At 38.4% G+C, this 15,877-nt stretch overlaps 1 protein-coding gene across 1 annotated transcript; it reads right to left on the reverse strand.

The window, feature by feature from the left end:
- Positions 1-2,795: 2,795 nt before the first annotated feature.
- Positions 2,796-14,795, reverse strand: LOC110615371 (2-alkenal reductase (NADP(+)-dependent)-like). The gene is made up of 4 exons (XM_021757215.1): positions 14,736-14,795; positions 14,501-14,647; positions 3,180-3,263; positions 2,796-2,960 (listed from the first exon to the last, which is right to left on the reverse strand). The coding sequence occupies exons 1-4, from the start codon at positions 14,793-14,795 to the stop codon at positions 2,796-2,798; spliced, it is 456 nt and encodes a 151-aa protein (XP_021612907.1).
- Between the last annotated feature and the right edge of the window lie 1,082 nt (positions 14,796-15,877).

Consider the following 15,877-nt stretch of genomic DNA (forward strand, 5'->3'; position numbering starts at 1 on the left):
TTTTTATTTATTAAAATATTTCAGTACGTAATAATTTCACTAACTTGTAAAAAAGACTTATAATTTTAGTTATTTCTAAGTGGTACTAAATAGCCTATAAATAAATTATAAACTTTTACATAAAGTATTATAGATTTGTGATTTTGGATGAATTGATATTTAAGGGTTTAATTTTCGATATACAAAAATTGATTCATTAATTATATTAAAATTTAATATAAAAAATTAATTCATTAATTATATTAAAATTAGTAACAAAAGTCTAATTTAAATAATATAAAATATTTCATCTACATTTATAGGAATTTTAGTATTCATAAAAATATTTTAAATATTTGAAATATTTATTCTCTTTTTAACTTTTCACTAATATAATTATGGATAAAAAAATATTTAATTTGGACTGACTAATTATATAGATTTTAAAAATATAAAAACTGATTTATTAATTATACTAAAATTCAAAATTTAAAATTTAATTTATTCATAATAATAATAATAATAATAATAATAATAATAATAATAATAATAGCAGCAATAAATTATTTATCTTTTTTTAGTAATATTTCTTGCGCCATTTTTTTATAAACACTATTTGTAAGGTCTTTTATAAACACGGTTAACTATTAGAGTACTTATATTTCATTTCATGATCTACTATTTAATTACGGTAGATAATATCCAATTAAAATATCAAATACTATCATATTGGACAGGTCTCCATAATATTATAATCATCATCTAAAAAATATATATAAAAAAAATTATTGATGTATTTGTAGTTTATTAAATATATACATAGTTTAAAGTAATGAATTTAATTTTACTTCGTTATAAAGTTATGAATTGTAATTTACAATATATTGAATTTATTTTAAATAATAAATAAATATTTTAAAATAATATGAATATATTTTATTTTATATAGCAAGCCTATCACCATAGTAATACTGTTAATTTTTTTTTTTAAATAGAGACTAAGTATTGAAGGAGTAAAATCTGAAATCTCTCAAATTTACTTAGATGCACTTCTCATCAGATTAAGTCGGTAAGTGCAAGTCTTTTTATTAAATGAATTAATTTATTTTCTTTTCATTTTAATTACTTTTTCAATTAAATAATATTTATTATCAAATTATAAAGTATTATAATAAGCGCATAATAAATAATAAGTTACCAATATTAATTAATCTTAAACTAAACTATATACATATAACTAATACTAATTTTTATTTATATTTATATTATTATACAAAATTACATATAATTTTCAATAAATAATTTTTATTCTAGTTTTAAGGTACTGTTTTGGAATGTGTTTCATTTGGGTTGTTGGATTTTGTATTTTGTCTATATCGCCGTTGTCAAGGTATTAACAATGAGTTTGCTTTTAAAGATAATCCTATAATTATGTTGGACTAAAATTATCATGAATCTTTTTTTTTTTTTTTTTTGACGGCTGTTGGTATAGATCCAATGAGAGCATTGCTTACATGTCTTGTTTTGGTGGTTTCACGACTGGCCTTGTTGGATTTTGCTTTAGGTTGCTTTTGCTTCACCGTAGTTCTGCGGGTTGTGCTTGTTAGGGTAGCTGAGGTGGACATGGCAGTTGCATTGATTTCGGTTGGCATACCAGTGGTGTTGGTATAGTGCGATGCAGTGCAAAGCGGCGCATGTGGGTCCAGCATGTTAGGTGATTCTGTAGATTAGGGTGTATTTAGCTGAGTTTATTTTTTCTGAGCTTGGGCTCTTTTTGATCTTTGGATTTGCATTGGATTTTTGTTTAACTTTGAATATAACTTGCAATTAGTTTGTTGGGCCTTGCAAAAAATTGAACTGCATTTGGTAAAAAAACAAAACAAGAAAAGAATTATATTCATTGGTTTTAGGGCTTGTTTTAACATAACAATAAAGAGAATTATTTTTTTTAACTACAGATATTTTATTTTGTATGGATTTATTAAGAGATAAAATACTTTTAATAAATATTTACTTCATTTATAAAATTTAAATCCAATTGAAAAAAAAAATTTTCAAAGCACCCATTCAAACCAGTACTAATTAATGAGGAGAATTAATAAATTTATAAGCTTGATCAGACTGCGCAACTCATATTGAGTTGTGCCTCATAATAATTACAGCCCATAGGCCTCCATGTAAGCCCAACACTTAATAGGCTGAATCAGGTGGGCCTTGTACTGGTAAACACGTCAATTTTTATTCCCTTTTCTTTAATTACACGTCAATCAGTTGTTGTTTTTTTTTTTTCCCCTCAAATGCTGCGGAGATTATTTATTAATTTATTTTAATAACAATAATTTAATAATCATTATTAAAATACTATTTTTTATAATTATCAAAATACTTGTAAAAGAATATTACTTTATATTGATTTCTTAGCAATATGAATATGATGAGTATACATCAACTTGAGTTCTCTGTAATTTAAATTTTTTTAATAAACATAGTAAAAAAAAAAAAAAAAAGAGTTTCAAAAATTTTTTACATGAGATAAAATTTTAGTAATAAAATTTTGAAAATATTGAAATAAGACTAATGTTTAATGAGAGAAGTTAATTTTTATATTAAAATATTAAAAAAATGAAAAGAAAAGATATACTACATATGACTTCTTTTGAAGCAATCTTATTACGTAGGTGGCAAATTTTGATAAAAATCTTTTCAGGTGAGATAAAATATCAAAAGAACAACTCCACAGCACAGTCTCCACCTTCACAGGGGAGAGTTTGGCATGAAATTTAACTCATAACAACAACAAAGGAAATCCAAAAAGCTTAATCACGAGCAACAACAATTATTCCCTTTCCAGTAATCTGGCCTGTAAAAAGCCTTTCCAAGGCTCCAGGGCCACTCTCAATTCCTTCATTTTCTTCTTCCATGTAAACAATCTTTCCTTCTCGGACATAAGGCAGCGTATGTTCCAAGAACTTAGAGTACAACTGATTGTAATCGAAAAACCAGGAATCCTTTCATCAGAATTCTCGTATAAACACAATCTGCATCAAGTTGGTTATCCCCTCATGGCGTTCAATATTGTACTAAGAGATCATTCCACTTGCTGCAATTCGGCCATAAACTCTCATGTTTAGAAGCACCGCATCAAGCATTTAAAGCCTCCGACGCTCTCGAAGTATATGTCAATTCCCTCTCGGAAATACCTTTTTAAAGCTGCATCCAAGTCTGGTTCTTCGTTGTAATTGAAATTCCTCGTCAAATCCCAACTTATTCTTCAGAATATCAACCTGTTCGTTCAGAAAATTTTAGTATTGCCTTTAAAATATAGAACTCTACAGACAACAAATGAAGATGAAAATAGAAAGATATGAAACTTTTCTTTACTTCCACCGCTGCCAACAACGTAACGACCCATAAGCTTAGCATATTGACCAACGATCTGGCCAATGGCACCATATATGCTGAGCAATTTTTCAAATCACGCATATTTAAAAAAAATAATTCTAAAATCAATTCGAAAATATTTTCGAATTGTGTGTCAACCTTGGTGTCTGCCGAATAAACTAATTTTTGTTCGGTATTCATAGTGTCAAACAAGCTTATTGTGCCGAAGAAGTTCGGCACATTTGCATCCGCAGCAGGTGCATGTAATTAGACAGAAATATTTTTAAATATATATTAAAATTTAATATTTTTAAAATAAAGAGTAATTAAAAAAATAAAATGTAATAATTTTTTATAAATTTAATAATTTTATTTTTGAAAATATTTAATCCGTCTTATTTATTAATTATTTTAAAATTATTATTTATTTTTTATATTATAATAAAAAATAAATTGTTTATTATTAATTTTATTTTATATTTAAGTTTTTGTAAATTTTTTAAATATATATTAAAATTTAATATTTTTAAAAAATTATAAAAAAAATAATAAATAATTTTAAAATAATAAATAAATAAGACGAATTAAATAATTTAAAAAATTAAATTATTAAATTTATAAAAAAATTATTGTAATACCCGGCTAGACTCCGGTATTGGAATTCCTACCGTCCGGTGGAATCTCGGACGTCGGAAGCCTCTAGTGGGGTAGAAACATGTTTTCATAAAATGTTTTAATGTTTTTCATGATTTTAAATGAAAAGGAAATGAGTTTTTGCATGAAAACAACCTTGGAGGAAAGCTCAGGTTCGGCCGCCGAAACTCAAAGTTCGGCCGCCGAACATGCATGCTTTTCGGGTGATCCTTAGGCCCCCGAAGGCATAAGTGAGGGAAGCCCAGGTTCGGCCGCCAAACCTCAAGTTCGGCCGCCGAACATGGCATGCATGCGGAGACACGTTCGGCTCCCGAATGTGGTCTGGCCAGCCACTATAAAAGAGCCCCTTAGCCGAAATGGGCGAGCTTTCTCCCCATTTTCGGCCAAGGTGAGCCCTTCCGCCATTCCTCACCATCTTTGAGTTCTTTCCTTCAAATCTTTCACCATTTTCACTAGTTTCACTTTATTTTGAAGATTTTCGAGTTTAAAGCGAGTTTTGGAGCTTTGAGGTTCAAGAACTCAAATCTCTCCCATCTCCGAGCTAGGGTCGTCTTCCTCTCGATCTACAAGAGGTAAGGGCCGATCTTGAGCTCACTACATGTTTTTAACAAGTTTTAAGTTGATTCTTGAAGTAGAAATGCATGTGTAGGGTTTTATGAGTTTTTGGGTTTATGTTGGTTTATGGACAATGTATGTTGGATTTGTGTTGTTTGATGTGTTGTAGTTGGGGTTTAAGGTAGTTTGAGACCCCTAGGAGCTTGTATGCATGTTTTGGTTGAGCTAAATGCATGATGGTATGAGTTGGAGGCATTTGTGCATGTTTGAACCAAGTTTCTGCCCTTTGGGAGAAACCAGGTTCGGCAGCCGAAAGGACTTTCGGCCGCCGAACCCTCTTGTGGAAGCAGCCTTCGGCTGCCGAAGCTTGCCCCCAAAAGGAGACTTTCGTCTCTGTCTGGGAGTTTCGGCCGCCGAAAGTGCCGCCGAACATGCATGAGTTTCGCCTCTGTCTGGGAGTTTCGGCCGCCGAAGGTGCCGCCGAACCTGCCTGACTTTCGGCTCTGGAGGGACTTTCGGCCGCCGAACCTGCCGCCGAAAGTGCCCTATCCAGCCTTCCTTTGCATGATTTTGCATGATTATTTTGAGGTGTTTTAGGGGGTTTTTGGGGGATGTTTTTGGAGTTATGTTCTAGTTGTTTGGTCCCTCATTTGAGTCCACCTGTGTAGGTTCGGACCCGAGGAACCGAGGACCCCAGCAGTGAGTTCAGCTGCTTCTGAGTCAGTAGAACTTCAGCCAGAGGTGAATAGAATAAACCTTTATGTTTTTAAAGCAAATGAATTATACAATTGAGCATGTTCATGCATCATGAATGCCATGTGATGAATTAGGTTGTGTGCATTAGAATTCACGAATATGTTGCATTGCATTTATGATGTTGATGTGGATTGGTTATTGAATGATCCTTTAGTCCTCATATGGTATGATGATGCTACGGCATGATATGGTATGGAAGTCCAGGTTGTACCCATTCTACGTCCCTGGCACTATGTAAGAGAAAGTCCAGCAGGTTGTACCCATTCTACGTCCCTGGCACATTGGTATGTTATGATATGTTATGTTAAGAGAAAGACCGGTTGTACCCATTCTACGTCCCGACACTTTGGAATGTAGAGGACTATTGGTGACAATACCATCCGAGATGTGATTTGTTGTGATGTGTTGCATTACATGATGGCATGAGATTTTAAATGTTGTTTTCTGTTATTCTGCTCACTGGGCTCTAGTAGCTCACCCCTTCTCCCTAATCCCTCAGGATTGCAGGAACAGGCTAGACAGAGAAGTCAAGAAGAGTAAAGTCATGTGTTTGTAATAGATAGAAAGTGGACATGATAAATTGTATAATGATGTAAAATTGAATAGTTATGTTATGTATAATGATATTGAGGTTTAGAAGTGTGCTTGACCATAGTATATTGTAATCCCTTTTGATACATGATCTTAATATTTATTGATGACTATGTTTAGCAAACTCAACACATGTATTGCCACCCATTGGGGGGCATTGATGAGATCCCACAGAGGGGTCAAGTTTATGATTATGTATATGTTTAGTGCATGCACAGGTTGAGTTTGGTGTATAAGGAATGAATGAAAGAAAAGTTTTAAATTTTTATGTATGATTGTTGATCATGTATGGGATTAAACAGGTTTACAGGTTACATGTCAGGCTTGCTACGGGTCTCGGCGGCCTTAAGCCGATCTGGATCCTAGCGCCGGTAGCGGTCCGATTTTTGTGTCGTTACAGAATGGTATCAGAGCCCTAGGTTCATATGGTCGGACCTAGAGTGTCAGGCTCATAGATATTATAGAAGGTCAAGCACAATAGGAAGATCATGTCCACTAGGATAGGATGTGGAGTCCTGTCTTGTTTGATGATGTGAAATGCCATGATTATATGCATGTGCATTAATGATATGTGATGTATGAGATGAGGGTTCATGTGTGCCCACATGAACCATATGATGCTAATGTTTGCTTGTTATGTGCTGCCTTTCAGAAAACAGGATGAGGGGAACTCGTCGATCAGCAAGATTGACTGGAGTGCCACCTGAGGATGAGGGCATAAGCGCCCGTCCTCCTACATTGCCTAGGGCAATGTCTAGTAGGTCTAACAGAGAAAGAGCAGTAAGAGACCCTAGAAGGTCTCTGGATCTGGGTAGGAGCAGATTAGTGAGGGGAACAGTTCAGGGAGGAATGTCAGAAGACATGGGGGATGATATGGATGTAGAACAGAGGAGGGATGGCAGTTTGGGAGTTAGCATGTCAGAAGAGGGAATGGGAGAGTCCCAAGGAGGCACTCAGGCCTCGGGATTTGTTCAGCCACCCCACTACCCACACTTCTCACAAAATCCCGGGTATTCGATGGGAGGTACATCGGATTACCCTAGCTTCACCCCTTATCCCACACAGATGCCATACCCACCCTACTACCCACCATATTCACAGTACCCAATGTATCCACCCCCACCCTACTATCCAAATCCAGCAAACCCTACCTCAGAAAATGTTGCACCACCTCCACCACCTACAGAACCAGCAGCCCTAGTTACCCAACCTTCTAAACCTAGCTCAGCCAGTGGGAGCAAGGTCAAGATGACCGATTAAATGAAACTGGGTGCTCCTCAGTATGAAAAAGGGAATGACCCATTTGTGTATCTTGAAAGGGTTAAGGTGATCACAGATGAGATTGGGGCTGATGACAGTAGAGCCATTCAGATGGCTGGGTTCACTCTTAAGTGTAAGAAGGCACGAGAGTGGTTCAAGAATTATGTGAACCCCAGAGTAGACAGCATGTCTTGGGAGGAGTTTGCAAACGAGTTTGCAGGATGGGCTTTCCCAGATAGTTCAAGGGAGCTGAAGATGATAGAGTTTGAGCAGTTGAGGCAGACTGATGAGATGGGTGTAGAGGAGTTCACAGACAGATTCTTGGAGCTGTTGCCATTTGCAGGGCAAAATCTTGACTCATACCAGAAAAGGTCAAGGAGGTATATCATGAAACTCCACTCCAGATATTCCTCCTTGATCCAGTCAGCAGATAGGGAGAGCTTCCATGCCATAGTGGATATGGCCCAGAAAATGGAGGCCAGTGCCATCGTTCAGGGAACAGTCAGACAGTCTGTGGCACAGCCTTCTGGTTCCAAGACCCCAGGCTCTTCTTCTCTGAGTGCAGCAGCTTCAGGTAGCAAAAAGTGGAACAACACCACTAGGAAGCCCAAGAAGAACAAGTTTTGGAACAAGGTCAAGTCTAGTCTGGGACTAGGGAGTGGCTCGAGCTCTGGTGCGGATAATGCAGTTTGTGCAAAGTGTGGTAGGCCACACAGGGGAGTTTGCCGAGCTGGGACAGCAGCCTGCTTCAGATGCGGGCAAGAGGGACACATGGCTCGGGAGTGTCCTAGGGCAGCTTTTGGAGCACAGTCTCAGCAGACGGCTTCTGGTAGTGTGGCTCAGCCAGCAGCTCCAGCCATGACTCAGGCCAGTGGCAGAGGTAGAGGGAGAGGAGCAGCCTCTTCTTCAGCGGGTTTCAGAGGTGAAGGTCCATCAGCTCCAGCACGGATCTTCACGATGACTCAACAGGAGGCAGATGCATCTAACACCGTGGTGGCAGGTAATTTAGTCATTGGTTGTTCAGATGTGTACGCCTTGATGGACCCTGGTGCATCTCATTCTTTTATTGCTCCGAGAGCCGTCCAGAGGTTGGGGTTGATGATCTCTGAGTTAGAGTGTCCTCTCTGGGTTAGTGGACCCAAGTGTGATCCATCGGTGGCAGAGTCAGTCTGCCAGTGTAGTCCTGTGTTTGTTGAGGGAAGATGCTTGTCCACCGACCTGGTGGTTCTAGATTTGACAGATTTTGACGTCATTCTAGGGATGGACTGGTTATCTACCCATGGTGCTACCTTGGACTGCAGGGACAAGGTAGTCAGGTTCAGAGGTCAGGATGGATCAGAGGTTGTCTTCAGGGGAGACAGGAGGGGTACACCTAGAGGTCTGATATCAGCTCTTCAGGCTCGTAGGTTGCTTAGGAAGGGATGTCAGGGGTATTTGGCTCATGTGAGAGAGCTTAGCAGTCAGGTTAGAGAGCCCTCCTCGGTGCCAGTGGTTAGAGAGTTTCTAGACGTCTTCCCAGACGAGCTGCCAGGGTTACCACCTGCTAGGGAGATAGAGTTCGAGATAGAACTGATGCCTGGAACCCGACCGATCTCTATCCCTCCCTACAGGATGGCTCCAGCCGAGTTGAAGGAATTGAAAGAACAATTGCAAGAGCTGGTAGAAAAGGGCTTCATCCGACCGAGCACCTCACCTTGGGGTGCACCGGTTTTGTTTGTCAGAAAGAAGGATGGATCCCTTAGACTTTGTATCGACTACAGGCAGTTGAACAAAGTCACTACCAAGAATAAGTACCCATTGCCAAGGATCGACGATCTATTTGACCAGCTAGCTGGAGCAGGTTGTTTCTCCAAAATAGATCTGAGATCGGGGTACCATCAGCTAAGGATAAGGGAAGAGGATGTGCCGAAGACAGCCTTCAGGACCATATATGGGCATTTTGAGTTCCTTGTAATGCCGTTCGGGTTAACCAACGCCCCTGCAGCATTCATGGATCTCATGAATAGAGTGTTTAGTCAATACCTGGATCACTTTGTTATTGTCTTCATAGATGATATCTTAGTGTATTCCAGAAATGCAGAGGAGCATGCCCATCATCTGAGGTTGGTTCTGCAGACCTTGAGGGAACATGGCTTGTATGCCAAGTTCTCTAAGTGTGAGTTCTGGCTGAGGAGCATTTCGTTCTTGGGGCATGTAGTGTCAGAGAATGGGATAGAGGTGGACCCCAAGAAGACAGAAACTATGGCTAACTGGCCTAGACCCACTTCAGTGACGGAGATCAGGAGTTTCTTGGGTTTGGCAGGTTACTACAGGAGGTTCGCTCAGGACTTCTCGAAAATAGCAGCTCCTCTGACCAGACTAACCAGGAAGAATCAGAAGTTTCTGTGGACCGACCAGTGCGAAGAGAGTTTTGAAGAGCTTAAGAAGAGGTTGACTTCATCACCAGTTTTAGCTCTGCCATCTAGTGATGAGGACTTTACAGTCTTTTGTGATGCGTCCCATGTGGGACTGGGTTGTGTACTGATGCAGAATGAGAGGGTGATTGCTTATGCTTCTAGGCAGCTGAAGAAGCATGAGTTGAATTACCCCACACATGACCTTGAGATGGCAGCAGTAATCTTTGCACTCAAGATGTGGAGGCACTACCTCTATGGGGTAAAATGTGAGATCTTTACAGATCATAAAAGCCTGCAATACATCCTGAGTCAAAGAGATTTGAACTTGAGACAGAGGAGATGGGTAGAGCTGCTGAGTGACTATGATTGCAAGATTCAGTATCATCCGGGTAAGGCGAATGTTGTGGCAGATGCTCTAAGCTGGAAGTCACTAGGCAGTCTATCCCACATAACGGCAGAGAGGAGACCAGTGGTGAAGGAGTTTTTCAAGCTCATTGATGAAGGTCTACAGTTGGAGTTGTCTGGTACCGGTGCTTTAGTGGCCCAGATGAGAGTGACACCTGTGTTTCTTGAGCAAGTGGCTCAGAAACAGCATGAGGACCCAGAGTTAGTGAAGATTGCCAGGACTGTTCAGTCAGGCAAAGACAGTGAGTTCAGATTTGACAGTAAGGGGATCCTCCGCTATAGGAGTCGATTGTGTGTACCAGATGACATAGGGCTAAAAGGAGACATTATGAGGGAGGCTCATAATGCAAGATACAACGTTCACCCCGGAGCCACCAAGATGTATCAAGATCTGAAGAAGGTCTATTGGTGGCCAACGATGAAGAAAGAAGTGGCACAGTTTGTGTCAGCCTGCGAAGTGTGCCAGAGGGTGAAGCTGGAACATTAGAAGCCAGCTGGAATGCTTAACCCGCTACCTATTCCTGAGTGGAAATGGGAGAATATAGCTATGGACTTCGTAGTGGGGTTACCGGCGACGTCTAACAGATTGGACTCCATATGGGTGATTGTGGACAGACTCACCAAATCTGCTCACTTCATCCCTGTCAGGAGTAGCTATTCTGTGGACAAGTTGGCGCAGGTGTATGTTGATGAGATAGTCAGACTGCATGGGGTTCCTGTTTCAATAGTGTCGAATAGAGGGCCCCAGTTCACCTCCAGGTTTTGGCGGAGTTTGCAGAATGCCATGGGTACTAGGTTGGATTTCAGTACTGACTTCCACCCCCAGACGGACGGACAGTCCGAAAGGACCATCCAGACTATCGAGGATATGCTTAGAATGTGTGTGCTGGACTTTGGCGATTCTTGGAGGCAGCATCTATCTTTGGTGGAGTTTGCCTACAATAACAGCCATCATGCTAGCATCGGGATGGCTCCATATGAAGCTTTATATGGGAGGAAGTGCAGGTCACCTGTTTGCTGGGAGGAAGTTGGAGAAAGGGCCTTGGCAGGGCCTGAGCTAGTAGAGATCACCAGCAGGGTGGTACCCATAATCAGAGAGAGAATCAAGACTGCTGCAAGCAGACAGAAGAGTTATGCAGACGTCCGCAGACGGCAAGTAGAGTTTCAGGAGGGGAATCTGGTATTGCTCAAGGTGTCTCCAATGAAAGGAATGGTTCGCTTTGGGAAGAAAGGTAAACTAGCCCCATGATACATATGACCCTTTGAAATCTTGCAGAAGATTGGGAATGTGTCGTACAAGCTAGATTTGTCTGCTTCAATGGCAAGAATCCATTCGGTTTTCCATGTTTCAATGTTGAGGAAGTTTGTGTCAGATCCGGGCAAGGTTCTTAGTGAGCCTGAGGTGGAGATCCAAGAGGATCTCACCTATGTTGAGCAGCCAGTGCGGATCATAGACACCCAGATCAGAAAGCTGAGAAACAAGAAAATCCCGATTGTGAAAGTCCTATGGAACCACCACAATTTGGAAGAATGCACTTGAGAGACACGAGAGTCCATGCTCCAGCAATACCCTTATCTTTTCTAAGGTTAGTTCCTTATGAGTTTTATGTGCTTTACATGTATGTTATGTGTATGTCATGCTATGTGCTAGTTGAGGAACATTCGGGGACGAATGTTCTTAAAGGGGGGAGAATGTAATACCCGGCTAGACTCCAGTATCGGAATTCCTACCGTCCGGTGGAATCTCGGACGTCGAAAGCCTCTAGTGGGGTAGAAACATGTTTTCATAAAATATTTTAATGTTTTTCATGATTTTAAATGAAAAGGAAATGAGTTTTTGCATGAAAACAACCTTGGAGGAAAGCTCAGGTTCGGCCGCCGAAACTCAAAGTTCAGCCGCCGAACATGCATGCTTTTCGGGTGAGCCTTAGGCCCCCGAAGGCATAAGTGAGGGAAGCCCAGGTTCGGCCGCCGAACCTCAAGTTCGGCCGCCGAACATGGCATGCATGCGGAGGCACGTTCGGCTCCCGAATGTGGCCTGGCTAGCCACTATAAAAGAGCCCCTTAGCCGAAATGGGAGAGCTTTCTCCCCATTTTTGGCCAAGGTGAGCCCTTCCGCTATTCCTCACCATCTTTGAGTTCTTTCCTTCAAATCTTTCACCATTTTCACTAGTTTCACTTTATTTTGAAGATTTTCGAGTTTAAAGCGAGTTTTGGAGCTTTGAGGTTCAAGAACTCAAATCTCTCCCATCTCCGAGCTAGGGTCGTCTTCCTCTCGATCTACAAGAGGTAAGGGCCGATCTTGAGCTCACTACATGTTTTTAACAAGTTTTAAGTTGATTCTTGAAGTAGAAATGCATGTGTAGGGTTTTATGAGTTTTTGGGTTTATGTTGGTTTATGGACAATGTATGTTGGATTTGTGTTGTTTGATGTGTTGTAGTTGGGGTTTAAGGTAGTTTGAGACCCCTAGGAGCTTGTATGCATGTTTTGGTTAAGCTAAATGCATGATGGTATGAGTTGGAGGCATTTGTGCATGTTTGAACCAAGTTTCTGCCCTTTGGGAGAAACCAGGTTCGGCAGCCGAAAGGACTTTCGGCCGCCGAACCCTCTTATGGAAGCAGCCTTCGGCTGCTGAAGCTTGCCCCCGAAAGGAGACTTTCGTCTCTGTCTGGGAGTTTCGGCCGCCGAAAGTGCCGCCGAACATGCATGAGTTTCGCCTCTATCTGGGAGTTTCGGCCGCCGAAGGTGCCGCCGAACCTGCCTGACTTTCGGCTCTTGAGGGACTTTCGGCCGCCGAACCTGCCGCCGAAAGTGCCCTGTCCAGCCTTCCTTTGCATGATTTTGCATGATTGTTTTGAGGTGTTTTAGGGGGTTTTTGGGGGATATTTTTGGAGTTATGTTCTAGTTGTTTGGTCCCTCATTTGAGTCCACCTGTGTAGGTTTGGACCCGAGGAACCGAGGACCCCAGCAGTGAGTTCAGCTGCTTCTGAGTCAGTAGAGCTTCAGCCAGAGGTGAGTAGAATAAACCTTTATGTTTTTAAAGCAAATGAATTATACAATTGAGCATGTTCATGCATCATGAATGCCATGTGATGAATTAGGTTGTTTGCATTAGAATTCACGAATATGTTGCATTGCATTTATGATGTTGATGTGGATTGGTTATTGAATGATCCTTTAGTCCTCATATGGTATGATGATGCTACGGCATGATATGGTATGGAAGTCCAGGTTGTACCCATTTTATGTCCCTGGCACTATGTAAGAGAAAGTTCAGGTTGTACCCATTCTACGTCCCTGGCACATTGGTATGTTATGATATGTTATGTTAAGAGAAAGACCGGTTGTACCCATTCTACGTCCCGGCACTTTGGAATGTAGAGGACTATTGGTGACAATACCATCCGAGATGTGATTTGTTGTGATGTGTTGCATTACATGATGGCATGAGATTTTAAATGTTGTTTTCTGTTATTCTGCTCACTGGGCTCTAGTAGCTCACCCCTTCTCCCTAATCCCCCAGGATTGCAGGTACAGGCTAGACAGAGAAGTCAAGAAGAGTAAAGTCATGTGTTTGTAATAGATAGAAAGTGGACATGATAAATTGTATAATGATGTAAAATTGAATAGTTATGTTATGTATAATGATATTGAGGTTTAGAAGTGTGCTTGACCATAGTATATTGTAATCCCTTTTGATACATGATCTTAATGTTTATTGATGACTATGTTTAGCAAACTCAACACATGTATTGCCACCTATTGGGGGGCATTGATGAGATCCCACAGAGGGGTCAAGTTTATGATTATGTATATGTTTAGTGCATGCACAGGTTGAGTTTGGTGTATGAGAAATGAATGAAAGAAAAGTTTTAAATTTTTATGTATGATTGTTGATCATGTATGGGATTAAACAGGTTTACAGGTTACATGTCAGGCTTGCTACGGGTCCCGGCGGCCTTAAGCCGATCTGGATCCTAGCGTCGGTAGCGGTCCGATTTTCGGGTCGTTACAATTATTACATTTTATTTTTTAATTACTTTTTATTTTAAAAATATTAAATTTTAATATATATTTAATAAAATTCATACACCTGCCGTGGATGCAAGTGCATACATGCACGGCTCTGCAGGTCGTGCAAGCCAGCAGGCCAGACTTCTTCGGCACTATAAGTGCGAAGCAGATTATCCGCTGTCCGTGGCACAATCAGCTTGTTCGGCACTCAACAAGTTGTATTTTGCACAGTTCGACATCCATAACTTGCTTAAATTCGATATCATAAGTATCAAACTCGTTTGTTCGGTAATCATAGTGTCGAACTAATTAGGTTAAACACACAAAATTTGAAAATATTTTTTAATTCTGTATAATTTTAAAATTATTTTTTAAATATGCATGATTTGAAAAATTGGACATGACATGAAGACATACTCTCCTTTCTTCGGAGCACATATTTCATAGAACCTGACGTAAGCTGAATGGCCAGGCATTCCGAGAACTCCATTATAGAAGGAAAGAGTACAACAGTGTGCTCGATTTTACCAAGGGTATCAAGATTTGTAAAGAGACTGCACTCTTCCCATGTTGTTGGCCCCCAAACTAAGTTTCCTTCCTTGAACTCTGGGCTTCCAGAATCCACAACTTTTGAAACTCCATACCCAACTACTGGCTGCGTTTAACCATTCAATATATGATAAAAAAAAACTGAGAAAACTTTATAGAAAACGAAAGAAAACGGTGGATCTTTTTATGCTTACAGAATCAGTGGAAAAGGAATGGAAAAGGCCATCTTGCTTCTTTTCCTTGACGCCTCGCATGTAGGCAGGGTCGGAGCTACGGTTTTAAATTTTAATAAAAAATTAAAAAAATTAAATTTTACGAAATATAAAAACAAGAGGATGAATTAATTAATTTTATAAAAATTAAAATACTTAATAATAATTTATTCAAAAAGTTTTTGAAAGTAATTTAAATATAACATTTAGCAAGTTAGGAAAGATCCACGATGTGGATCGGAGGGTGGTGCAAAATAGTTTTGGATGTTAAAAGAATCTCAACTTGCTGCCACCATCATTATTGAATTATTAATTTTAGTAATCGCTCTTTAAAATAGTGAAAGTTATCTTTAACTATTTAATTGAATTTATTATTTTGAACAGCGAACGGATCTTTTCACTTTTCTCCTTGACTCATTTTAATAAAATAATTTTTAACGTCAATATATTTTATAATTTTTATTTATTTTCATTTTTTTAATTATTTAAAAATTATTGTTTATTTTTTATTATAATAATATGTAAGTTAACTATTATATTCTATTTTATTTTATTTTTTAAAAAAATTTCAAAATGTTTTTTAATATTTAATAAAATATAATTTTTTAAACTAGATATAATTGAAAAGTTAATAAAAAATATTATTTTTTTAATATACATATAAAATCATAATAAACAAAAGTTATAGAATGAAAAAATAATAAATAAGTAGCAAAAATTATTCAATTTTATTTTTTAATTTAAATTTAAATAAAAACAAATAAATAAATAAAAATCACTTATACTTTTAAATTTTGATAAATGATATGTTTATTTAATTTTTTAATAATAATTTAGAAGCAAATTTAATCAAAAGACTATATTATTCATGAAAAATCTAAATCCTTACCCTAATTTTTTAAATTTTCAATCTAATTTATATTAATTTTATGTTAAATATTTTCTTCATTATATAAATATCAAATCTTTAATTTTTATACTTTTTTAATTTTTAATTTATTTTAAAATATTCATTATATCTTTATGTTAAATATTTTCTCAATTCCGTTAAGAAAAGTAAATTTAATACAAATTAAAAAAATATTTTTAAAAATTATATATTTAAAAACATACTTCAATGTGTA

This window comes from Manihot esculenta, chromosome 5, assembly GCF_001659605.2.
Source record: "Manihot esculenta cultivar AM560-2 chromosome 5, M.esculenta_v8, whole genome shotgun sequence".
Classification (NCBI taxonomy): domain Eukaryota; kingdom Viridiplantae; phylum Streptophyta; class Magnoliopsida; order Malpighiales; family Euphorbiaceae; genus Manihot; species Manihot esculenta.